Genomic DNA, 27631 nt, shown 5'->3' with positions numbered 1-27631 from the left:
TACCCCATCTATTTGCCATGAAGTGATGGAACCGTATGCCATGATCTTAGTTTTCTGAATGTTGAGTTTTAAGCCAACTTTTTCGCTCTTCTCATTCACTTTCATCAAGAGGCTCTTAAGTTTTTATTTGCTTTCTGCCATAAGGGTGGTGTCATCTGTGTATCTGAGATTATTGATATTTCTCCCGGCAATCTTGATTCCAGCTTGTGTTTCATCCAGCCTGGCATTTCTCATGATATACTCTGCATATAAGTTAAATAAGCTGGGTGACAATATGCAGCCTTGACGTACTCCTTTCCCTATTTGAAAACAGTCTGTAGTCCCATGTCCAGTTCTAACTGTTGCTTCTTGACCTGCATACAGATTTCTCAGGAGGCAGGTAAGGTGGTCTGGTATTCCCATCTCTTTAAGAATTTTCCACACAGTCAAAGGCTTTGGCATAGTCAACAAAGCAGAAGTAGATGTTTTTCTGGAACTCGCTTGCTTTTTCAATGATCCAACAGATGTTGGCAATTTGATCTCTGGTTCCTCTGGAAAAGGTCAGTTTTCATTCCTATCCCAAAGAAAGGCAATGCCAAAGAATGTTCAGACTACTGCACAATTGCACTCGTCTCACATACTAGCAAAGTAATGCTCAAAATTCTCCAAGCCAGGCTTCAATAGTACATGAACTGTGAACTTCCAGCTGTTCAAGCTGGAGTTAGAAAAAGCAGAGAATATTGAATGCAGACTCTATAGTCTTTTTCCAAGGGAGAAAACTGAGGCTTAAGGAGGGTTATAGATTTGGCCTGGGACACTTAGCTAGACACTTAAGTTGCAGAGGTTGGACCTGAGGGTGTTTTTGACCAATGCTGGGGTTTCCAGCTTTGGCCTTTGGGGATAATTCTTTGTTTTGGAAGGGCCATCCTGTGATTTGTTCATCAAAACTGTCTTCAGACATTGCCAAATATCCCCTATGGGAACGTTACGGTACATAAATACCCCTACCATCGAATAGTCCAGGTCTTTGGACAAGGGAGGAGTGTTCCATCCTATCTCCTACAGTGAGGACCTAATATGTTGTTGAATTCAGTTCTCATGAGCTCATCAGTGATCTGAATTAACTATTTAACATGAAGTTTTGTGCTGCGGCTCCTGGAATGTTCAGTACAACTCTGTAAGATATCTTGGTAGAGTGTACCTCTCTCCCCCAGAACAACCACTGCTCTTTAAATAGGGCTGTTTCATCTTTCTAAAGGTTTTTTTTTTCTTTAGTTGCAGGTGACACAACTGAAAAAAGGTTTTAATGGAATTCCAATGAGTGTTGATGGATGATGCAGTTCAAGTAGCTAAAGAGGTAAAACCTGAGGTACAAGGAAACATTTGTCCCCTAAGTTACTGTCTTCACAAAATATAGCTAAAATCAGATTTTCTCCCACTCCCATTTAATTTCCAAGCTATAAGAGTAGTTTTATTTTTTTTTTTTACAGAATATTTTTATTTATTTATATTTTTATTTATTTGGCTGTCTCAAGTCTTAGTTGCAGCATGTGGGATCTTGAGTTGCAGCATGAGAACTCCTGGTTGTGGCCTGTGGGATCTAGCTTCTCCGCTAGGGATTGAACCCAGGCCTCCTGCATTGGGAACACAGAGTCTTAGCCACTGGACCACTGGGGAAGTCCCAAGAGGTTTTTGTGTTTTTTTTAATGCTTAAAAATGTTACAGTTATCATTGGTTAAGACACTAGTTCTCAACCTGGTCATGAATCAGGATCACTTAAAGAGCTTTAAGAAATAAAAGACCAAAGTCTGTACCCTGCTGTCCTGCCCTTGTTGAATCAAAGTTTCTGTGGGTAGAGCAGAGATTATCCTGATGTCAGCTACAAATTGGCACTTGCCATTTGCCTCTGCAAGGATCAAATTACAAGTTGCCACCGCTGACCTTCAACCCCACCCTGAAAGGATTCAGGGTGGAGATCAGGAATGAGGCACTCTGTGCTCTGGGAAAAACTGGCAGAACAGGCCTTCAGATAGTTAGATACTTTTAGGAGAAGATTTTATGAGCCCACTTCTGGCATCTCCTCATATCTAGAAAAGCACTAAAATCTTTCATGGTGACAGTGCTCCTCGTGACTAGCAGTCACCTTTATGAGACTGGCAGCAGCGTTCTGCAGAAATGTGTGCCTGATTGCTTGTACTCCACCTTCACCAAAATCACATAATACACTGACCTTCCTACCACCTCTTCAGAAGGGTTTCTCAGAGCTGTCTGAATTGCTGCCTTCTAGGTTATAGTTGTCATTTTGCTCCAAATAAAACTTAACTCAACTCACATTGTGCATTTTTTTTTAGTTGACACTGATATGCATCCTTGTTGAAGAGCTGATGCACTGCGAGTTTCAAAGAATTCAGTACTCAGTCTGTGTAGCATTAAACAACTTGTATTAAAAAGGAAAAGCAGATTTTCATTATCAACTTACCCATCATTCCAAGTTGTAAACAGCAGTGTAAACCAGCACTACAGTTTTGGAAAATCATTGAATATTTTCTGCAAGCTAAACATACATGTATCCAATAATCCAGAAATTCTACCCCTAGGTATTTACCCTTGAGAAATGAAAATATATGTCTGCATAAAGACTTAACATGTAAATACTCACTGTAGCTTTAGTTATAATAGCAAAAGAGAAAAAAAAAGGAAATCCAATGTCTAAAAACAGGTGAAAAGATGAATAAATTGTGATACACTCATACAATGGAATTGTACTCAGCAATAGAGAGGAATGAACTACTGCACAACAATATGAATGAATCTCACAGATATATATGAGAAGCCAGACACACAAAAAAGTAGATACAGTTCGGTTGCCAGGAGATACGGTGATAAAAATCAGACTGGTTCTTCTGGCAGGAGTTGGGAGAAGGAAAAGGTATGAGAGAGCAGCACTGAAAAGGTGTTACATGTTAAAGTATTCATATACATATTTTTTTTCTTTGTACAAAAATACGTAGCATAAAAATTAACCATTTAAATCAGTTTTATGTGTACAAATCATTGACATTAAGTATACTTATATTGTTGTGCAGCCATCATCACCACCAACAGTCTCTAGAACTTCATCTTTCTCAATTGAAATTGTGTATCCTTTATAGCTAACTCCCCATTTCCCCTTTTCCTGAATTCCTAGCAACCACATTCTGCTTTCCCTGACTACTTTGACTCCTCTAGGTACACATATAAGTGGAACCGTACAGTATTTGTCATTTTGTGTCTAGCTTATTTCACTTAGTATAATATCTTCAAGGTTTATTTATGTTGTAGCATGGATCAGAATTTCCATCCTTTTTAAGGCCAAATGATCGTCTACTGTGCATATATGCCACATTTTGTTTATTCCTCCTTAAGTGGACATTTGGGTTGTGTATACCTTTTGGCTGTTGTGAGTAATGTTACTATGAATTGTTATCATTATTGTTCAGTCAGTAAGTCATGTCCAACTCTTGCAAATCCATGGACGTTATACCAGCCTTCCCTGTCCTTCACTGTCTTGTGAAATTTCCTCATATTCATGTCCATTGAGTTGGCGATATTATCTAACCATCTCATCCTCTGCCAACTCCTTCTCCTTTTACCTTCAGTCTTTCTCAGCATCAGAATCTTTTCCAATGAGTTGGCTCTTCACATCAGGGGCCAGAGTGTAGGAGCTTCAGCATCAGTCCTTCCAGTTAATATTCAGGGTTGGTTTCCTTTAGGATTGACCGGTTGGATCTCCTTGAAGTCCATAGGGCTCTCAAGAGCCTTCTTCAGCACCATAGTTCAAAAGTATCAGTTCTTTGGCACTTAGGCTTCCAGCTCTCACATCTGTACATGACTACTGGAAAAAGCATAGCTTTGACTATATAGACCTTTGTCAGCAAAATGATGTCTCTGCTTTTTAATATGCTGTTTAGGTTTGTCACAGCTTTTCTTCCAAGGAGCAAGTGTCTTTTAATTTCATGGCTGCAGTCACCATCTGCAGTGATTTTGGAGCCCGAGATAAAACCTGTGACTGTTTCCACTTTTACCCCCATCTATTTGCCATGAAATGATGGGACCAGATGCCATGGTCTCAGTTTTTTGAGTGTTGAGTTTTAAGCCCACTTTTTTACTCTCCTCTTTCACCCTTATCAAGAGGCTCTTTAGTTCCTCTTCACTTTTTACCATTAGAGTGGTATCATCTGCATATCTGAGGTTGTTGATACTTCTCCTGGCAGTGTTGATTCCAGCTTGTGATTCATCCAGCCTGGCATTTCACATGATATACTCTGCATTTAATTTAAATAAGCAGGGTAACAATATACAGCCTTGTCGTACTGCTTTCCCAATTTTGAACCAATCTCTTGTTCCATATTTGGTTCTAACTGTTGCTTCTTGACCTGCATACAGGTTTTCAGGAGGCAGGTGAGGTGGTCCAGTACTCCCATCTTTTTAAGAATTTTCCAGTTTGTTGTGATCCACACAAAGGCTTTAGCCCAATGAAGGAGAAGTCAATGAAATAGAAGTAGACATTTTTCTGGAATTCCCTTGCTTTCTCCTTAATCCAGAGAATGTTAGCAGTTTGATCTCTGGTTCCTCTGCCTCTTTGAAACCCAACTTGTACACCTGGAAGTTCTGGGTTCACTTACTGTTGAAGCCTAGCTCGAAGAATTTTGAGCATAACCTTGCTAGTATGTGAGATTAGCCCAATTGTATGGTAGTTTGAACATTCTTTGGCATTGCCCTTCTTTGGGATTAGAATGAAAATTGACCTTCAGTCCTGTGGCCGCTGCTGAGTTTTCCAAATTTGCTGACAAATTGAGTACAGCACTTTCACAGCATCATCTTTTAGGAATTTAAATAGCTCAACTGGAATTTTCTTTCTGGAGTTCCTGATTTTCTTTTATCTTTTTTTTTTTTTTTTTTGGTCTATCTTTATTATTATCCCACTGTTCCCTGTGCTGTCAATCGTATACATTCTAGTCTATTATTCTTGAGGTCATCTGCATGGCTGTTTTCTTGGGATTTTCCTCATTGCATTTTTGAGTTGGATCCTTCCCCCTGATCTTAGATCTCAGTTTTCTTTTTTTAATTAAAAATTAAAGGCTTTTTTTTTTTTTTTTTTTGGTAAAGCTCATTCTCAAGTAACTTCTTAAGAGAAAGAGTACCCAGCAGATAAACTGATTCTTCTGATGTCTGTTCTCCCCTCATGTTTGAGTGATGGTTGGGTTTAGAATTCTAAGTTGCAGGTTATTTTCCCTCTGAACTTTGAAAGTCATTGCTCAGTTTTTTTCTGGCATTCATTGTTCATCATAAGAAGTGAAATTTAGTCTCATTTTGTTTCCTGTAGGAAATTTGTTTTCTCATTTCTCTGAAAACTTCTCTTTTTTCCATATATAGTTGATCATGAACAGTACAGGTTTGAACTGCACACTTAACTCCTCTTACACACAAATTTTTAAAAATAAATACAGATATACTTCAAAGATATTGTGGGTTTGGTTCCAGACCACTGCAATAAATACTGCAATAAAGTGAGTCACATAATTTTTGTTTTTGGTATCTCAGTACATTTAAAGGTATGTTTAGGGGGAATTCCCTGGTGGTCCAGTGGTTAGGGCTGCATTCTCACTGCTGAGGGCCCAGCTTCAATCCCTGGTATGACTATAATGATACCACAAGCCACATGATACAGTCAAAAAAAAAAAAAACGAAAGAAAAATTTGTGCTAAGTGAGCAATCACAGTAAGTCTAAAAAAAAACTAAGTACCTTAATTAAGAAATACTTTATTGGTGAAAAATGAGCTTTCAGTCAATCATAATCTTTTTGCAGTAGTAACATCAAAGATCACAGATCACCATAACAAATATAATAATAATGAACACATTCAAAATATTGCAAGAACTAACAAAACAGGGTGCAGAGACAGAGTAAGCAAATGCTACTGGAAAATGGTATTGACAGACTTGCTTGATGCAGGATTGCCACTGACCTTCGATTTGTAAAAAACAGTTTCTGCAAAGTGTAGTAGTGGAGTGCAATAAAAAGAGGTATGATTGAATGTACTATATAGCACCATATGATAGTTGAATCTGAGGATGCCAAACCTAGGATGTGGAGGGCCAACTATATAAAGTTATACGTGAATTTTTTTTTTTTTTTTTGGCTGCGCTAGGTCTTCCTTGCCGTGTATTGGCTTTTCTCTAGTTTCAACGAGATGGGGGGGCTGCTGTCTAGTTGTGGTGCCTGGGCTTCTCGTTGTGGTGGCTTCTCTTTTCTTGTGCAGCACAGGCTTTGGGGAGCAGTAGTTATGGCACATGGGCTTTTTTGCCCCAGGCCATGTGAGATCTTCTAGGACCCGGAATCAAACCTTGTCCCCTGCATTGGCAGATGGATGCTTTTTTTTTTTTTTTTTTAAATTGGAAGGTAATTGCTTTACAGTGTTGTGTTGTTTCCTGCCATACATCAACATATGTCCCCTCCCTCCCGCCTCCCACCCTCTAGGTTGTCACAGAGCACTGGGTTTAGATCCCTCTGTCGTATGGCAAATTCCTGCTGGCTATCTATTTTATGTATGGTACTGTGTATGTTTCAGTGCTGGTCTCAATTCATCCTGCCCTCTCCTTCCTCTCCACTGTGTCCACAAGTCTGTTCTCTATTATGTCTAGCAAATGGATTCTTAAGCATTCTTTATACATGGATTTTTGACTGTGTGGGGGACTGGTGGTGGTGATTGGGTTCTGGTTGGCACCTTTAACCCCCCGAGTTGTTCAAGGATCAGTTGTATTCTAAGAATTCCATAGTGGTGTACTTGATGGGTCCCTTAATCTGTTTGTTGTTTTTGTTTTTTAATTTTTGAAAATATTTATTTATTTGGCTGCATTGGCTCTTGGTTGCAGCATGAGTGATCTTTCTTTGCAGCACACGGGCTTTTCTTAGTTATGGCATGAGGCCTTAGTTGCCTTCTGTTATGTGGAATCCTGTTTCCCCAATCAGGATCAAACCCATATCCCCTGCATTGGAAGGTGAATTCTCAGTCACTGGACCACCAGGGAAGTGCTGGCCCCCTTAATCTGCAGACTCATATTTTTCATGTTTAATGATTTCCTTATGTTTTTCTTAGATGATATCTTCTGCTCCATTTTCTTCTTTCTCTCAGAAATTCTAATTTGGGCCTCTTGGATTGCTCTTATAATGTTCTTATCTATTCTCGCCTGTTTTCAAACTCTTTTTCTTTGGTTTCCTTTTTTCAGGTCTCTCTTCTGGGAGATTGTCATGACTTTGCCTCTCACTCTTTCTATTGAATTATTTTCAGTTTATTTAAAATTTTTCTAGAACTGTTTCTTGTTTTATGATTTTGCTTCTATTTTTGTTTTATCTCTGAAGATAATTTTTAGAAGTTTTATTTTTTTTTCTGAAATCATTCCTGTTTCCTCCAGTCATTTTCTTTTCCTGTTTATCTTTGGTGATCCTTGCCTATTCTTTCATTTTTAAGAATGAAAGTTTAGAAAAGTTGAGTAAGAGCTTTGAGTACATAGGAAAGACTTGTTAGCTGGCAGAGTAAGTGGGCATAAGCTGGCTGTTAAACTTTGAAGAATTCAGGGGACTTAACCATAGCATTAGCTCTTTGTTTTTCCTATTCTCCCAACCTTAGTCCCTGCTGTATGTTTAAACAAATTCTTTATTATTTACTTAATGTACATCACTGCTTCTGAACAGTGTAGTCATTAATGATGGTGAGGTAAAGTTGTGCGTGCTGACATAAAAAAATGACCATAAAATAGTGTAGGACAAAAAAAAAAAAATCAAGTTACAGACTTCTGGTTCATGATGCCAGATTAAAGACATTTATTTGTTCTTTCTTTCTGATAGCACCTCACTGAAATGATAGTGGAGGAATAATAGTAATTAAAAAAGTAAATAAAAAATAATTTAACAGTGAGAAAGTTGCAGTAGGGCCTATAGTAGGTGAAAGAAAGGGGACTGGGAAAGAAGAACTAAATGGAGGAAGCCACAGCCTAGAAAACTCCTGGGATGAGCTCTCGATCAGGAGGGATCTGTAGTAGGAAAGGCCCAAGACGTGGAAATGTTGGTAGTGAAGCAGGCACTGACTGAAGAAAATTAACCTAAACGTTTGTGGATACTCTAACCCCAGGCTGCTAGGAGTCCAAAGTCTAGTTTGTGGCAGCAGGAACCCCAAAGTAACCTCCCAATTGCTGATCACATCCCAGAGTGGCTGTGTAAATGAGAAACAGAGTGAGCTGTTACTACCAACATGAATGCATTGCTGTTTTCATCCTCATCACTACATGTGCAAATTTTGAGGTTCAAGGAACCTATAGAATGCTTCTTTGGGGAAAAGTTTAAGTGTAAAGTCTTACAAATTTGAGTGTTATGATATTGAGTTATGTAGAATTTGAGTTCCTCATCTTGAAGGTGTACATTAAGGTGAGGACTTAATTGAAGCCAGAAAAGTCAAGGCAAAGAAATGTGTAATTTGAATACAAATGGTCATTTTGGTCTTAGTGAAGGATTAGTGAATAAGGAACAGGTGTAGGGGGAAACTTGGAAAATACCTACTGTGTGTTCTAGATTTTATGATGGAGTTTTACGTGTAGATATATTTACATTTATATTACTTTTTTTATTTTGGCTATGCTCTGTGGCATGTGGGATCTTAGTTACAGGTCCTACCCACTGGACCACCAGGGAATTCCCTATGTTATGTTTTTTATAGTACTCATACCAGTCCCCTGTTATCAGTGGGAGACATCGCTATTTTAAAGATGAGGAAATGAAAACTCAAAACATAAAAACCAAGAGCTTTTTCTAAGCTGTACTTGTCTCAGAGCTAACATTCATATACAAGTTTGTGTGACTTCACAGTCCATGTTTTTTTCACTCTACTCTGTTGGCTGTCTAAGGAAAAGAATTGCTTTCTCAATTTCTCATGTGTGATGAAAAATATAGTATGTCTCTAAGCCAGGCATTGCTAGTCTTTTGTTCTTCATGTATTGGGCATTTGCTGAGTGAAGATTCTGCTTTCAAGGAGTGTATAGCATAAGTTAGGGACACAAAAAAGAAGTTTGCCTGTGGGCCATGAGCTCATTGAAGACAAGAACTGTTTTTGTTTTGTTTGTTTTCCTGTTTTTTGGCTGCTGGATCTTAGTTCCCCTACCAGGCATCAACCCCTGCAGTGGAAGCACAGTGTCTTAACTACTAGACCACCAGGGAAGTCCCAGACAAGGACTGGTTTTAATTGGCTTTCTGAACCTAGCACTGAAATTTTATCAAATTGTATAACCACTGCCATAATCAGGATACAGTACTGTTTCACCACCACAAAGAAGAAAAAAACCCCTCGTGCTACCCCTTTATAATCACCAGATCCTCTCCCCCCAACATAACTGTGGCAACCTATCACTGTGAAAGTCGCTCAGTCGTGTCCAGCTCTTTGCAACCCCATGGACTGGACAGTCCATGGAATTCTCCAGGGGATCTTCCCAACCCAGGGAGCGATCAAATCCCTCATTGTGGGTGGATTCTTTACCATCTGAGCCATCAGGGAAGCCCAAGAATACTGGAGTGGGTAGCCTATCCCTTCTCCAAGGGATCTTCCTGACCCAGGAATCAAACCAGGGTCTCTTGCATTACAGGCGGATTCTTTACCAGCTGAGCTATCAGTGAAGCAACCTATCACTGAAATGAAAATCACAGGTTTTTCATTTCAAGAGAGGTATATAAATGAAATGTGTGTAACCTTTGGAGATTGACTTTTTCACTCAGCTTAATGCCTTTGAGATCCATCCAGGTTTTTGTGTGTATCAGTGATTTGTTCTTTTTTGTAGCAGTAGCAGTACTACTACATTATATGGATGTGTTGCAGTTTATTCATCTTCTTGTTGAAAGACATTTGTATTAAGTCCAGTTTGGAGGTGTACAAAAAACTGTTACGAACATTTATGTACACATTGTTTGTGTGGACATGTTTTCCATTTCTCTGGGATAAATGCCCAGAAGTGCCATTGTTATGTTGTGTGGTAAGTGTATGTTTAGTTTTTAAAGAAACTGCCAAACTACCTTCTGGACAGGTTATAACAATTTTGTATTTCCACTAGCATTATATGAAAGATGAAGTTTCTCTCTATCCTCACTAGCATTTGTCATTGTCAATGTTTAAAAAATTTTGGTCATTCTGAAAGGTGTTGTAATAGTATCTTATCGTGTCTTTAATTTGCATTTCCATGATTTCTCCTGATAGTGAACATCTTCATGTCCTTATTTGCCATCTGAATATATTCTTCAGTGAATATTTCTTCATGTGTTTGCCCATATTCTAATGAGATTCTGTTTTCTCACTTTTGCTTTAGAGACTTTCTGGATAAGTGTTCTTTATTAGATATGTGTTTTCTCCCCAGTCTGTGTCTTGTCTTTTAATCTTCTTAGCAGGGTCTTTGATAAACTTGATTTTTAATTTTGATGAAGACCAATCCTCTCTTATCGGAGAAGGCAGTGGCAACCCACTCCAGTACTCTTGCCTAGAAAATTCCATGGACAGAGGAGCCAGGTAAGCTGCAGTCCATGGGGTCGCTAAGAGTTGGACACGACTGAGCGGCTTCACTTTGACTTTTCACTTTCATACACTGGAGAAGGAAATGGAAACCCACTCCAGTGTTCTTGCCTGGAGTATCCCAGGGACAGCGGAGCCTGGTGGGCTGCCGTCTATGGGGTCACACAGAGTCGGACACGACTGAAGCGACTTAGCAGCAATCCTCTCTTATAGGTCTTGCTTTGGTGTCATGTCTAAAAACTGCCCAACTCTAGGTCACAAAGATTTTCTCCTGTGTTTTCTTGTACCATTTTTTATAGTTTTACCCTTTATCTTTTCATCTAAGATCCATTTCCAGTTAATTTTTGTGTACATTTTGGATCTCTGTTTTTTCTTTGCCTATGGAAGCCCATTTGCTCCATCCCTATTTATTGAAAAGACTATTCTTCGTTCATTGGATTGCTTTTATATATTTGCCAGAAATCAGTTAGGCATACTTGTGAATCTGTTTCTGGTTTCTCTATCCTGTTTTATTGATCTCTGTGTCTGTCCCTTCTTCAGTACTATATACTCTCGATTGCTGAAGCTATATGATAAGTTTTAAATTTGATAATATGGTTCCTCCAAGTTTTCAGTATTGTTTTATTCTGAATCATTTATCTTTTCATATAAATTTTAAAATCAACTTGTCTATCTACTAAAAAAAAAATTGTCTATAACTTGTCTGTATCTACTTAAAAAAATTGCTGTGGTACTTCCCTGGTGGTTCAGTGGTTAAGACTCTGCACTTCCACTTCAGGAGGCACAGTTTCAATCCCTGGCTGGGGAAGATCAGCATGCTGCGTGGTGTAGCCAAAGAAAGGAAAAAAAAAACAAAAGCTGCTATGATTTCTTATAGGATTTGGGTTAAATCTATAGATCATTTTAGGGAGAGTTGACAGGTATACTAATGTTGAGTGGTCCAAAACATGCACACAATGTTGAGTGGTCTAAAACATGCACACAGTGTGTCGTCCCATTTATTTAGGCCTTACTTCATTAGTGCTTTATAATTTTCAGCATACCAGATTCTAAACATGTTATGTTTAATTTATACTTCCATATTTTCTATTTGGGGGAGTGATTGTAAATGATGTTACATTTAAGTTTGTTTTTTCTTTAGTCATTCTTAGTATACTAAAACATTACTGATTTTTCTGCATTGATTTTAATATCTTGTGACATTGTTAAACTAAGTAGTTTGAAGAGTTTTTAAATTGATTCCCTTGGGTTTTCTATGAGGTTAATCATGTCCCCTACTTTACAATCTGTGGAAAATTTTATTTCCTTTTCTTGCCTTATTGCACTGGCTAGGACTGGGGTACTATGTTAAATAGGAATAGTGAGACCAGGTATCTCGGCTTGGTTCATAATTTTAGGAGGAAGTATTCAGACTAGGTTTTTTGTTTTTGTTTTGTTTAGATGCCTTTTATCAGGTAGTGGGAGAAATTCCTTAAATTTCAAGTTTGCTGAGCATTTTTCTCATGAGTGATAGTTGGATTGTGTCAAATGTTTTCTCTGCATCTGTTGATAGGATCTGTTGATTGACAGTTTTTTTTTGGAAGCAGCCTTACATTCCTGGGATAAATCCCACTTGTTTATAGTATATTTTTCTTTTTATATATTGCTGCATTTGGTTTGGTAATATTCTGCTGAGGATTTTTGTTTCTATGTTCATAAGGGAAATTGGCCTGTAATTTTGTTTTTGTTTACTGTCTGGTTTTATCAGGATAATATCAGTATAAAAATGAGAATTGGAAAGTGTTCGTCTTCTATTTTTGGAAGAGATAGAATGGGTATTATTATGGGAAGTGTATAATGGGTATTATTTCCTTTTTAAATATTTATGGGGCTTGCCATTGAAGCCATCTTGGCCTTAAGATTTGTTTTTCTGAAGTTAAACATTTCTTTAAAAGTTATAGGAGTTTGTGATTTTCAAAGAATTTGTGCATTTTGTCTGAGTTGTTGGATTTCTGTATACAGAGTTGTTCTTAGTATCCCCTTATCCTTTTGATGTCTGTAGTTTCTTTAGTGATATCCCTTCTTTACAGTTGTGAAGGTTTGCTTTATGAACCAGGATATGGTCTGTCTTAGAGAGTATTCCATAGGAGCTTACAAAAAAAGTCTAGCCTGCTGTTGGATGGAGTGTCCTATAACTGTTAGTTAGGTCTTGTTGGTTGATGGTAGTGTTCTGTTGCTGATTTTCAGTCAAGGTTTTTTGTCAGTTACCGAGAGGGGGTTGTTGATTTGTCTTTCTCTGCTTTCAATTAGGCCATTTTTGCTTCTTGTATTTTGAAGCTGTTTTCTGGTGCATACACATTTAGAATCTTATGTCTATTTAAAATTGGCCCTTTAATCATTATGTATTATTCATTTTTGTTCCTGATAATTTTCCTTGTTCTGAAAAATACTTTATCCAGTGTAACTTGGCTACTTCAGCTTTCTTTTGTTCCATATTTGCATGGTGTGTCTCTCCTCATCCATTTTTTAAAAATATTGACAAAAAAATTTAGACAGTTCAAAGTAGAAAATACAGAGCTCCCATATACCCTCTTCTTACCAACTCCCACCAGTTTCCCTTATTAACATTTTGCATTAATGTGGTTGATTTTTTACAACTGATGAACCAATACTGACGCATTATTATTAACTAGAAGTTCATAGATTACATTAGGGTTCATTCTTTTTATTGTACATTTTATGAATTTTAACAAATACACAATGACATATATCCATTACAGTATCATACCAAATAGTTTCACTACCCTAAAAACCTTCTGTGCTATACTTTTTTATCCTTCCTTTTCTCCTCCTAAAACATGGAATCCATTTATTTCTAACCTTTCTGTATCATTATATTTGAAGTAAGTTTATTATAGACAGCATATGAAGTGAATTGAAGTGAAAGTCGCTCAGTCATGTCCTTTGCAACCTCATGTACTATACATGGAATTTTCCAGGCCAGAATACTGGAGTGGGTAGCCTTTCCCTTCCCCAGGGGAGCTTCCCAACCCAGGAATCGAACCCAGGTCTCCTGCATTGCAGGCAGATTCTTTACCAACTGAGCTGTCAGGGAAGCCCCATAGACAGCATATAGTTAGGTCTTTTTCCTTTTTTAACCAGTTCTTCTCATCCTTGTCTTTTTAGTTAGTGTATTTAGACTATTTATATTGAATGTAATTTTTAGTATCTTGCATTTGTTTGCCATTTTATGAATGGCAAAGTTTGCCATTTTATGAATTCTTTTTCATATTTTTCTTCTCTTTTCCCTTTCTTGTATTCCTATGGATTACTTGAACATTTTCTTAGTACTCCAGTGTGTTTTTTTCTGTAATGTTTTTAGTGTATCTCTTTGTATAGTTTTTTTATGTGATTGGTCTAGGGATTAAAATATGTGTACATAATTTATCACAATCTGCTGCTGATTGATCTTTTGCCACTTTTTTTTAAGCTTTTATTTTTATTTTTTAATTTATTTATCTATTTTTTTACTTTACAGTATTGTATTGGTTTTGCCATACATTGACTTGATTCCGCCATGGATGTACATGTGTTCCCCTTCCTGAACCCCCCTCCCACTTCCCTCCCCATCCCATTCCTCTGGGTCATCCTGGTGCACCAGCTCCGAGCACCCTGTATCATTAATCGAACCTGGACTGGCAGTTCGTTTCACATATGATAATTTACATGCTTCAATGCCATTCTCCCATATCATCCCACCCTCGTCCTCTCCCATAGAGTCCAAAATACAGTTCTATACATCTGTGTCTCTTTTGCTGTCTCGCATTCAGGGTGCCACTTTAAGTGGAAGGTGAAAACCTTACTACCTTTTAGGCCCTTACCCCCTTTATGAAAACAGCTATCTTAAGAGTTACCTTTATGTATGTTGAAAACCACAGGGCAATGTTACAGTTTTTACTTTCAACCATCAAACATAATTTTAAAAACTCAACAAGGGAAAAATTGTTTAATTAGTATGTATGTATTATGTATATGTTTATACACAATACATATATACCATATATACACGTGTGGGCACACACCCTTTCTACTGCTCATTATTCCTGATGTTTGAGGTTTCTGTCATTTATTTCCTGTGTGAAGAAATTCCTTTAACCATTCTTTTAGAGCTGTTTTGTTGATGACACATTATTTCCTTCCTCTGCCAGTGTCTTTTTTTTATCTTCATTCCTGAAGGATGTTTTTACACTAATGTAATATTTTGGTTCGATCCTTTTAGCATTTGAAAAATATTATATACTTCCTTTTAGCTTCCATGGTTTTTGGTGGAAAATATACTGTCCTTCAAATTGTTATTCTGTTAGAGGTAGCATATCATTTCTCTCTGGTTCTTTCAGAACTTTGTCATCAGTCTTCAGCAGTTTGAAGGTTCATAATCCTTAACTAAATTTGGAATATTTTCAGCCATCATTTTTCAAATATATATATATATTTATCTCTGCATTCTTTTTCTTTTCATTTTTTGGGACTCTAGTGGCGAAAATGTTAGATCTTTATTATTGTCCCATAGGACTCTGAGGTGCTATTCATTTCTGTTTTTTAATCTCTTTCCTTTCAGTTGTAGATTGGACCTTTTCTATTGATTTGTTTTTAAGTTCATTGATTGTTTCCTCTGTCATTTCTATTCTGCTGTTGAGTTTTTTTAAGTCTTTATTGAATTTGCTACAATATTGCTTTTCTTGTCTATATTCTGGTTTTTTGGCTGCAGTGAGGCATGTGAAAGTTTAGCTCCCTGACCAGGGATTGGACCTGCACCAATTGCATTGGGAGGTGAGACCTTAACCAGTAGACCTCCGGGGAAGTCCCCATCCAGTGTTTGTTTGCTCTCATTGTTTCTTTTTCAGTGTCAACTTTTAGTTCTAAAATTTCTAAAATTTCTAAAATTTCTATCTGATACTCTTTATATCTTCTGTTTCCTGAGTGTTTATGATTTCTTTTTGGAGAGTTTTTAGGATAGCTGCTTTAAAATATGGAGAAGGCAATGGCACCCGACTCCAGTACTCTTGCCTGGAAAATCCCATGGCTTTAAAATAATTTCCAAATAGTTTAAAATCTGTATTATCTTATTGAGTGTCTTTTCTTCATTCAAGATGAGACTTTCATGGTTCCTGGTGTGACAAGTAATTTTGAACTGCATCCTATCCATTTTGGGTGTTCTGTTCCCATTTAAACCTTTTTATTTAACAGTCAGTCAACCTGTTTAGGTTTGGAGCACACACGCTGGCCTACTTTTGTTGACTGTGGTCCAAAAGTCAGTTTAATTTTCAAAATCTTGCTCTGTTATTCTTGCTCTGCCCTACTTGTGTGCTACCAGGAGACCAGTATGAAACCTGGGCCTTATTTCCTACCAGAGTTTAGTACCGAAACCTTTTACTGTGTTGTTTCTGGTCACTTTTATGCATTGGTTGTTCAGAGGTGGTCTAGGATTTTGAACTGATATTTAGAAGATTCATTTTTCTAGCTCCCTCCTCACATAATCTTCACCCCATTTTCTAGTTGAACTGGGTTGAAGCTCCACCTTAATATTCCAGGGTAGAAATGAAAGACATAGCTCTACCCACATTCTTCAAAGCTGCATCCTGATGGGTGAGGAGGAGGTGCTGCCTCATTGATACTGGACAGAATTGGGAAACAGTTCCTAGTGAGGTGGAGGGATGCCACTTTTTTGTTATAGTTTGCCTGCATTGTGTATGTAAAAATGTTTCTGTCTTGCTGTGTTGCCGTTTTCGTGGTCTTTTGTCTATAGAAAGTAAGCTTTTCTTGGTACTTTTTTGTCTGAGCTCATTTTTGTTTTCAGGTTGTGGGCCTCTCCAGAGCTCAGGACAGGACATATTAGGAGTCAATCCAAACCAAGCCAAACAAAAAATAGGAAACTTCCTGCAGGAAGTTCTGTCCTTGTGTCAGTCTTTGTGTCCCATGGTTCCTAGCCATTCCACCTTATTTTTTCTCCTTTTTGTAATCGTCTGTCAATTGCTTCATGAATTTTGTGTGAGTTTTTTGTTGTTCTATTTGGTGAGATGAATAGGGTGAAATATGCTTATTTCGTGTTGTCCTGAACTGAAAGTCCAGTTTGTTTTAAATTATAAACTTGAGTTTATGAACACTAGTTTAACACCTGTATACTTATTTTTCATAAGTACACAGCCTTGCATCTGTTAAGTTTAGATGCAGTTCCCCAATAGTTACAGCTCATTTTGTTTTCTCACCTCATTAACTGGAGCAGAGATCAGCAAACTGGCCCATCTCCCATATTCATCCTACTGCCTTTTTTTTTTGGTATGACATGTGAGCACAAAATGGGTTTTAAGTGAATGGAAAAAGACTCAAAAGGATACTGTAGGAACACTACATGAAATTTAAGTGTTCATAAATGAAGTTTTTTTGAAATACAACTATGCTTATTCATTTTCATATTGTCCACAGCTGCTTTTATAGTACTGTGGCAGAGTTGAGTAGTTGCAACAGAGATTGTGTACCAACCTCTACTGTAGAAGATTAAATCATTATAGTGATAGCTTATGTGCTTTTTTTTGTCCTAGTTTAATGGTAAATGAAAATGATGTCAGTGTTTTACTTTTCAGTATGTTGTTGACCATTATTTTGAGATATTTAATTTTCTCAGTTGAAAGATTCTTTTGTTTCTGGTTTTTAAGGATTCCTGAGAACTTTCCCTCACAAATGTGATTATTTTCCTTGGTTCTTTGACTCATCTAATGGCACAAACTCAGTAAACCAGAAATCCAAGGAGTAGCATTTGACGCCTTCCTCTCTCTCTCAGCTCAAGAGAAAATCCACTCATCAAGTGCTGTGCAGTTTACCTTCTAAATGTCTCCTACTTGTAATACTTTACATCTTTGCTAGTAGCCTGGCTTTCTCCTCACGTCCTGAACTCTGTCCTCTATACAAGCAATCCCCACAGTACCGGTCCATGGCCTATTTGGAACCAGGCCACACAGCAGGAGGTGAGCAGTGGGTGAGCGAAGCTTCGTCTGTATTTCATTGCTCACATTACCTCCAGTCAGATCAGCGGCGGCATTAGATTCTCATAGGAGCATGATAAATGTAATGCACTTGAATCATTCTGAAACTCTTCACCACCATCACCACCCTGGGTCCATGGAAAAATTATCTTCCATGAAACTGGTCCCTGGTGCCAAAAAGATTGGGGACCACTGCCCTATACCCAGCCAGAGTATTCATTCCAAAATGCCTGACAGGTAAGTCACCCTCTAGTAGAAAGAGAATCCATGCTTCTACTCTTCAAAGGCTTCTTAATGCTCTCAGGACAAAGAAAAATCCCCCATATATGGTCCTGACCTGGACACATCTCCACCCTTCCCTGGTACCATGATCTTCCTTGTTCTCTGTGCTCTAGACACAATGGCTGCTTTCTGGCTTTGTTTCCACCATTTCTGAGACCGTTGGCTAGATGGAATAGGGTTCCCTAACCTCCTTGCCTGCTCAACTCCTGTTCACCCTTAACTTCTCAGTTCAAGAGTCAGGAGTCCTCAAGGAGCTTTAGTGAGCTCCCTGAACTAGGTCAGATTTTCTTCTTATAGGCTGTTAAGAGTCTTGTAATTCTTCTCTCACTTTTATCTCTGAGGTGAGTTATTTAATGTCAGTTTTTTTGCTCCTAGACTGCAGTTTCATGAAGGCAGGGATTCAGTTAGGTTTTGCTTATTACTATTTCATTTCTAGTACCAGGAGTAGGACCTGGCACAAAATGAGTCTCAGTAAATGTTTTTGTCTAATGAATGCATTTTTAAAGATCAAGAGTTTCACAAGCAGCTTTTCTGGCAACCATCAGGGTAATCATGTGGCTTTTATATTTTGAATTATTTTTGTGAGAATGTTTATTAATATGTTTCCTAAGAACAGATCATTGCTAAATTTCTGAAGTAAGACTTACTTGGTCTCATTGTAGTATAATTATAACGTATGCTATATTTTCTTGGTTAGAATTTTAAGATCTTTACAATTATTATGTGTGTGCATATATGTGCACATGCGTGCTTTGTCAGATATCGATACCAGAGTTATTCTATTTTCATAGATTATTTTATTCTGCTTCTTTATTTTCAACTTTTATATGTATTTATATTTTAAACGTTTCTTACAAACAGCACGTAGTTCTTTTTTTTTTTTGCTTTTAGGTTTTATAATTTTCATATTTTAATTGGAACATTTAGTTCATTTAATGTAATTGATATGGTTGGTGGCTTAGTCAATAAGTCGTGTCTGACTCTACAACCTCATTGACTGTAGCCCCCCCAGCTCCTCTGTCCATGGGATTCTCCAGGCAAGAATACTGGAGTGGGTTGCTGTTTCTTTCTCCAGGGGATCTTCCCAACCCAGGAATCAAACCTGAGTCTTCTGCACTGCAGGCCAATTCTTTACCAACTTAGCTACAAGGGAAGCTCGTAATTTATATATTTTAATTTAAATCTGCCATCTTACTCCTTGCTTTCTATTTGACCCATTTGTTCTAGGTTCCTTTTTCTCTCTTCTTGCTTTTGCATTGATTGGCTTTTTTACTACTGCATTTCCCCCCCCTCTTATCCTTAAAGTTATAGACTCCATATTGTTTTGTGGTTACTTTAGAGATTACAACAAGCAGCTTAGACTATCTGATTAGTGTTAACAATATATTGGTACATTGGTTCTTAAACAATGTAAAGACCTTGAAACACTTGACTTCCTCAGTCTCCCTCTCCAAGTATATCTATTTGTTTTAAACTCCAAAAGACATTATTATTGTTTTATGTGGTTGGTATACATTTAATATGTATCTACATATTACCATTTTCATTTCCAAGTCTTCTCTCAGACTCTTTTTGGAATTGTTTTCCCTCTGCCTGAAAAAATGTCATTTAGTAATTTCTTACTGTAGTCTTGTCAGTGATGAATTTTGTCTGCTTTTCTTGATCTGAAAATTCTTAAATTTCACCTCAAAAGTCTTCAGATATTTTTGCTGACTATAGAATTCTAAGATGGCGTTTTTTTTTTTCCCTCTTATAATTATCATTACGTTGTCTTCTGGCTTCTGTCTGTAGTAGTCAGGATTCTCCAGAGAAACAGAACCACTAGGTTGCATGTGCATGTATATATAAAAAGATTCAGTTTAAGGAAATGACTCACCCAATAGTGGCAACTTGTCTAGTTCAAAATCTGATGAGGGGTTGGGCAATAAATTAGAGATTCAAAAAAGTTGAATTTTGAAGGTAGTCTGTTAGAGAATTCCCTGACTTAGGTAATCAACTTTTTGTTCTGTTCATGCTTTCAACTGATTAGATTTAGCCACCCACAGTATTCAATAAGTTATGTGAGATATTCAATACTTTATTATAAAATTTTGCTCAACTATAGGCTAATGTTAAGTGTTCTGAGCACATTTAAGGTAAACTAAGATCTCTTATGTTTGGTAGGTTAAATTACTAAATGCATTAAAAATTTTTAATGCATTTTTGTATCATTTCTTTTTAAATTCCACATATAAGGGATGTCATATGATATTTCTGCTCTGACTTAACTTCACTCAGTATGACACTCTGAGTCCATCCTTAAATGCATTTTTGAATTGGACTTTTTTCAGCTTACAATAAGTGTATCTGGACATAACCCCACCATAAGTTGAGGAAGATCTGTAATTAGCTTATGATTCTGTGAATCAGCAATCTGTGCTGGGTTTGCTGTTTAGTTCCTCTGTGGTATTGACTAGAGTCATTTGTGTAGCTGTAGTCAGCTAGTGGTTAATCTGGGACTGAGATTGTTTTAAGTACATTTCTGACAGTTGGTATTACCTGTTTGCTGGAGCTATCTATGTAAAGAGGTCGGCATGGGCTATTTCACATTATGGCAACAGTGTTCCCAGAGAGCAAAATGAAAGCTGTAAGTTCTCTTTAGGTCTCAACTTAAAAATTACGCCATCACTTCTGTTGCATTTTATTGGTTCAGTCAAGTCACAAGTGAAAGTGAAAGTCGCTCAGTCATATCCAACTCTTTGGGACCCCATGGACTATACAGTCCATGGAATTCTCCAAGCCAGAGTACTGGAGTGGGTAGCCTTTCCCTTCTCCAGGGGATCTTCCCAACCCAGCGATCAAGTCCTGGTCTCCCGCATTGCAGGCGGATTCTTTACCAGCTGAGTCACAAGGGAAGCCCAAGAATACTGGAGTGGGTAGCCTATCCCTTCTCCAGCAGATCTTCCTGGCAGGAATTGAACTGGGTCTCCTGCATTGCAGGCGGATTCTTTACCAACTGAGCTATCAGGGAAGCCCAAGTCACAAGGCCAGCTTAAATTCAAAAGAGATGGGGAAATGTATTTCACCTTTTGGTAGGAGGAATACTAAAGTCTCATTATAAAAGATACATGTACAGAAATGGGAGGAATGTTTGTAGCCATCTTTGCAGTCTACCATGGTGTCTTTTTTTCTCCTTTCTTAATGCTTAATTTTTTGAAAAATTCTTTTTCCGAAATATTACTTTGGTGTATCTATACATAGATTTCATGTTTGTTTATCTGCTTGGTGTTCTTGGAGCTACTTAAATCTGTGGCTTGGTGTCTTTTATCAGTTTGGGGGAATTTTTAGCCTTTGTCTCTTGAAATATTTCTTTTGTCTCATTTCTCCCTTTCCTCTTATCTAGGACTCATATTGCATGTACATTAGATCATCCCACTCATATTCTCTACACCTCTTATCCTTTCTTGTATGTTTTTTATCCTCTTGCCTCCCTCTGCTTTATTCCAGATACATCCTTTTGACCTATCTTCCATTTCATGGACTTTCTCTTCAGCTGTATTTTATCTGTTCTTAAATCCTTCTGTTGAGATGTTTGTTTCAAATATTGTGTTTTCTCAGTTCTAAAATTTCTGTTTGGTCTTTTTTCTTTTTCTAGTTTTTCTATTACATTTTTTAGTAGCACTAACTCTTGGCTAAAATTCTCAATGCTGTGGTACTGTTCTTGTCTGTTTTTTACTGTTTTTCTTGTTATTTCCTCGTGAACCAGACATTTTATTTTAAAAATTGCTTATAGAAATAATATGAGACCTAATATGGTATCTTTTTCTGGAGGATTTACATTTGTTACTAGTCTTTCTTGGGGGTTTTGAATTGTTTTAATCCAGTTTCAGAGTTTGTGTTGCTTTTAAGCAGAGGCAGTCTGCTACCTGGGATACTTGTTATGTGTGGGGAACTTTGCTAGGTGTTGGGTATATCCTGTGAGCAGAGTAGTCATGGTCTTTGATTCACATGGAGCACAGAGTATTGATTATAATTGACAGGTAAATGTGTATGCAATTAAATTTTTGGAAAGCAATGAATAGATCTTTATGGTAGTTAATATTTGGGGTAGGGAGGGAGTGAGAATGGTCCTGTTTAACTAACTGGAGCAAGTTTTGTTAAAACCGAGACCTGGCTGATGTGACAAGACTGGGAGCAGAAGTGTTCAAACAGCAGCAGTGCCAGTTAGGGAATGGATGGCAACAAAAAACTTGGGTAGGGGGAGAGAGTTGGGATTGATTTGAAAGTGAAAATTGCTCCGTCGTGTCTGACTCTTTGTGACCCCATGGACTATACAGTCCATGGAATTCTCCAGGCCAGAATACTGGAGTGGGTAGCCTATCTCTTCTTCATAGAATCTTCCCAACCCAGGAATCGATCTGGGGTCTCCTGCATTGCAGGCAGATTCTTTACCAACTGAGCTATCAGAGAATCCCCAGATTGATTTAGATTGGTTGATTGAGATTGATTTAGAACCATAATAATGAGTCTGGGAGACAACACCCCCCTACCCTGCCTCCACCACCATTTAACTTTCATTTTGTTTCAGAAAGACTAGTGAATTGGGAATTGACAAATCTAGGTACTAGATCTAGTTCTGTGATCTTAGACCAGTTATCTAATTCTTCATTCAGAGCAAAATGGAGGGAGAGAAGGAGGGGACAAACGTGGAGATGGAATGGGAAGTAATGAAAGAAGCACATGAGGGGAGAGCATGTCAGGTTTCTTTGTATTCCTTACAAGCGTTTGCACTGCTTGGTGTGTATAGTAAGCATTGTACCTGTTGATTTAGCAAAATGAGAACAGATCAGGTCATGCTTTTAATGGGGAATTAATCATAGCAGAGAAGAATGCGAATTTTCTATCTTATTCCTCTACATAAAGGAAAGAAAATAGATGAATCAAAATGAAAAAAAGCCATATTCATCTACTTCTTGGATTACAAGGATTTTGTTGACTAACCTGAAATGTTTTGGGTAACATGAGAATGGTGGGTGAGAGAACAATTTAGATGTGAGCTCCTCAAGGGCAGGAGCACCCCTCTCCTTTGCAGCCCTACTTGGCGCAAGATAAGAGTTTGCCTGAACAAATTAGCAAATGAGTGGTTCCCTGCTTTGAGGCAGCTTTGCTTTGTCCTTACCTTACCATACAGTTTAGCATCCCTTTGCTTTGTATAAATTCCAGGGAGGGATTAAGAAACTATTTCCTCTCATAATATTGTTAGCCCAAACTTCTGATCTGATTGGTGGATATACAATTTAGATTTCTTCATAGCCAGCAGTCAGAGAACATATTGTTACACTGAAGTAAACAAGATCATACCTCTTAGAACCTTGGGAAGTATTCTGTCTCTGGCTGCAGACTGTAGGGCTTGAGCTGATGTTTGAGAGGGAAAGATTGGAACTTAATAATTTGAGTTATACTCCCTGTTTGATAATTTTACAACTATTATGTAAGGTTTTCTTTTTCTAGAAAGAGACTAAACTGGAATGAGAATGAATTCTCATCAGTAAAAGCAAAGCTTTAAGTAGGTCACCTGACTTGGCTTTTGTGCTCCACATTCACCCTGGTTATAAAAGGGCCTTTCATGAGTTTTCTAGGCTTTCACACTGCCAGACTCTCTGCAGGCATTATAAAAGAGTTAAACTACCTCCTGCCCCATGCCTGTCTCATGGATTCTTTGGTAGAATACACACTGCACTGTGTTTTAGCTCAGCAGGAACTCTGCAGACCCTGAATATATGAAAAATCCTCTTTCCAGACAAGAAAATTCAATATTAATTAGTGTCCTAGCCAAAAAAATTAGTTTCCACTAATATCTAATAGATATAGTGACTTGCAGCCTAATTTTTGTAAAATTATTGGGCCTAGAGCTTATATATAAAATTTATATATATACATAATATATATAAATTATATAAGCCAGAGCTTATGTATAAAATTGTCCTATAGATAATTTCTGTATAATCAGTTGAGTAAGAGATTGATGAATGCTTCAAACAACCTACATACTGATAATTAACTTTTTTTTTGCTTTTTTAAAAAATTTTTTTATTGAAATGGAATTTACATAACATAAAATTAGCCTTTAAAACTGGACAGTTTGTAGTACAGCCACTATGGAGAACAGTGTGGAGATTCCGTAAAAAACTGGAAATAGAACTGCCATATGACCCAGCAATCCCACTGCTGGGCATACACAATGAGGAAACCAGAATTGAAAGAGACACGTGTACACCAGTGTTCATCACTGCACTGTTTACAACAGCTAGGACACGGAATCAACCTAGATGTCCACCTGCAGACGAATGGATAAGAAAGCTGTGGTACATATACACAATGGAATATTACTCAGGTATTAAAAAGAATACATTTGAATCAGTTCTAATGAGGTGGATGAAACTGGAGCCTATTATACAGAGTGAAGTAAGTCAGAAAGAAAAACACCATTGCAGTATATTATCACATATATATGGAATTTAGAAAGATGATAACGATGACCCTATGTGCGAGACAGCAAAAGAGACACAGATACAAAGAACAGACTTTTGGACTCTTTGGGAGAAGGCGAGGGTGGAATGATTTGAGAGAATAGCATTGAAACATGTATATTACCATATGTGAAATAGATCACCAGTCCAAGTTCGATGCATGAAACAGGGTGCTCAAAGCCAGTGCACTAGGACAACCCTGAGGGATGAGATGGGGAGGGAGTTGGGAGGGGGGTTCAGAATAGGGGCTGTCAATGTACGACAAAAACCACTACAATATTGTAATTAGCCTCCAATTAAAATAAATTAATAATTTTTTAAAAAACTGGACAGTTTAATAGTATTTGGTACATTCACAGTATTGTGCAGGCATGACCCCTGTCTAGTTCCAAACATCTTTATCACCCCAAAAGAACCCCCATACCTACTTAAAGTCACCCTCCATTTCCCCTTCCTTCCAGCCTCTGACAACCACTAATTTGCTTTCTGCCTCTATTAATTTACCTAATCTTGGATTCTGTTTGCTAGTATTTTTACATACATGTTCATCAGTGACATTAACCTGGTAATTTTCTTTTTTGTGTGATATCTTTGTCTGGTTTTGGTATCAGGGTGATGGTGGCCTTCTAGAGTTAGCTTGGGAATGTTCCCTCCTCTACAGTTTTTTGGAAGAGTTTAAGATAGATGAGTGCTAACCTCTTCCCTGAATGTTTGATAGAATTTGCCTGTGAAGTCATCTGGTCTTGGACTTTTGTTTGTTGGAAGATTTTTAATTGTAGTTCATTTTATTACTTGTGATTGATCTGTTTATATTTTCTGTTTCTTCTGGTTTGGTCTTAGAAAGCTTACTTTTCTAAGAATTTGTCCATTTCTTCTGGGTTGTCGATTTTACTGGCATATAGTTGCTTAATTATTTACTTATAATCTTTTGTATTTTTGTGATATCAGTTGTAATTTCTTTTTCATTTCTAATTTTGTTGATTTGAATCCTCTCCCTTTTTTTGCTTGATGAGTCTGGCTAAAGGTTTGTCAGTTTTGTTTATCTTTGCAAAGAACCAGCTTTTAGTTTTATTGATTTTTGTTATTGTTTTCTTTGTTTCTATTTCATGTATTCAGTTCAGTTCAGTTCAGTTGCTCAGTCGTGTCTGACTCGGCTACCCCATGGACTACAGCATGCCAGGCCTCCCTGTCCATCACCAACTCCTGGAGTTTACTCAAAGTCATGTCCATTGAGTCGGTGATGCCATCCAACCATATCATCCTCTGTGGTCCCCTTCTCCTCCTGCCCTCAATCTTTCCCAGCATCAGGGTCTTTTCAAATGAGTCAGCTCTTCGCATCAGGTAGCCAAAGTACTGGAGTTTCAGCTTCAACATCAGTCCTACCAATGAACACCCAGGACTGATCTCCTTTAGGTTGGACTGGTTGGATCTCTTTGCAGTCTAAGGGACTCTCAAAAGTCTTCTCTAACACCACAGTTCAAAAGCATCAATTCTTCCACGCTCAGGTTTCTTCATAGTCCAACTTTCCATACACGACTACTGGAAAAACCATAGCCTTGACTAGATGGACCTTTGTTGGCAAAGTAATGTCTCTGCTTTTTAATGTGCTGTCTAGGTTGGTCGTATCTTTTCTTCCAAGATGGCTGCAGTCACCATCTGCAGTGATTTTGGAGCCAAAAAAAAATAAAGTCTCTCACTGTTTCCACTGTTTCCCCGTCTATTTGCCATGAAGTGATGGGACCGGATGCCATGATCTTAGTTTTCTGAATGTTGAGCTTTAAGCCAACTTTTTCACTCTCCTCTTTCACTTTCATCAAGAGGCTCCTTTTACTAACTTTGGCATTTGTTTGTTCATCCTCTAGTTGCTTTAGGTGTTAGGTTAGGTTTATTTGAGATTTCTCTTGTTTCTTGTGGTAGGACTGAATAAACTTCCCTCTTAGAACTGTTTTTGCTGCATTTTATAGGTTTTGGATCATCATGTTTTCTTTGTCATTTGTTTCTGTTTTTTTATTTCCTCTTTGATTTCTTTATGATCTCTTAATTATTTGGTATTGTTTAGCCTCCATGTGTTTTGTGGTTTTCTGGGTTATTTTTTCCCCCAGTAATTGATTTCTAATCTCATAATGTTGTGGTTGGAAAAGTTGTTTGATAACGATTTCAATTTTCTTAAGTTTATCTAGGCTTGATTTGTGACCTGAGATGTGAGCTATCCTGGAGAATGTTCCATATGTACTTGAGAAGAAAGTGTATTCTGCTTCTTTCTGAATAATTGGCTTTTTAAAAGAAGATAATCAACACTGAAATAGTTTTTTGCCTGCAGGAGTAAAGGAGGAAAGTAAGCATGAAATTTTAAAGGGATATTAAGCAAGCTGCTTGTGGGTTTATCTGGTAGTAAAGGATTTGCATTTTACTGACACCCCATATGCCTCAAGGAAGCTATAATTGCAGTTAGCTGTTGAACAACATGGGTTTGAACTGCATGAGTCCATTTTTGCATGGATTTATTTCGATAGTAATACTATAGTACTACACGATCCACAGTTGGTTGAATTCCAAGGGTAATGAACCACATATACAGATGGCCAACTATAATTTATATGCAGATTTTCAACTGCATGGAGGATTGGTGTTCCTAACCCCCATATTTTTTAAGGGTTAACTGTATATAAAGTTAACCATGCATTTATTGGTTTTTCAAGGACTACAGTCTATTGCTTACAGTGAATTCCAAAGAATTCTGATGAAATTAGTTTCTTGAAGGGTGGGAGGCTTCCAGTTTATTTACTCTGTTGTTCCCAATATAAAATATTCTCCAACAGCTTCTGCGTTTGTAGTCATTTAAATCCTTTATTTTCTCAAATCATCTGTAACGTCTGCTTTCCTCTCCTGTTAAGTATAGACTGTTCAGCAATTCAGCTATTCTCTTGCTAGTGTAACTATAACTCTATATTTATAGAGTTATTGCTTATAGTATAACTCTATTGCTTATAATTGCTTATAGTGTAGAATAACTATAACTCTATTGCTTATAGTTATATTGCTTTCACCCAGCAAAACCTCAGTTCTATATGTTTTCTAAGCCATTACTACTTAGAGCATTTTTCCAAAAAAAAAAGAGTTCTTAAAAAAATGAATTTCATCTTACCTGGGCCCTCAGGGCTTCCCAGTGCCAACACATACTGCCACTTTTTGCTGCAGCAGTATTAGTCTTATCACTTCTTAAAACTTTATCCCACTGTCTCTTCCTACTTTTTAG

The 27631-nt window shown here is 37.5% G+C and overlaps 1 protein-coding gene across 50 annotated transcripts in view; it reads left to right on the top strand.

The window, feature by feature from the left end:
• PTPRA (protein tyrosine phosphatase receptor type A) overlaps window positions 1–27631 on the top strand; it is a 173045-nt gene that overhangs the window by 57220 nt on the left and 88194 nt on the right. For 23 of the 50 annotated variants that reach the window (XM_081558974.1, XM_081559003.1, XM_081558984.1 and 20 more), the window contains one exon: window positions 1255–1336. The exons of 11 other annotated variants lie outside the window; for them this stretch is intronic. Coding sequence is in view for 16 of the 39 variants with exons in the window: in XM_081558969.1 (XP_081415095.1) it covers window positions 1307–1336 (30 nt within the window). In the remaining 23 variants the exon portion in view is untranslated. Of the gene's footprint in view, window positions 1–1254; window positions 1349–27631 lie in introns of all 50 variants that reach the window. 16 more of the 50 variants (XM_081558976.1, XM_081558995.1, XM_081558963.1 and 13 more) reach the window with 1 other exon arrangement.

The sequence above is a fragment of the Giraffa tippelskirchi genome, chromosome 13, assembly GCF_054371585.1.
Source record: "Giraffa tippelskirchi isolate mGirTip1 chromosome 13, T2T-mGirTip1v1.2.pri, whole genome shotgun sequence".
NCBI classification, from domain to species: Eukaryota; Metazoa; Chordata; class Mammalia; order Artiodactyla; family Giraffidae; genus Giraffa; species Giraffa tippelskirchi.
The sequence above is the reverse complement of the archived record's forward strand: the minus strand, read 5'-3'. Positions and strand labels throughout refer to the sequence as shown.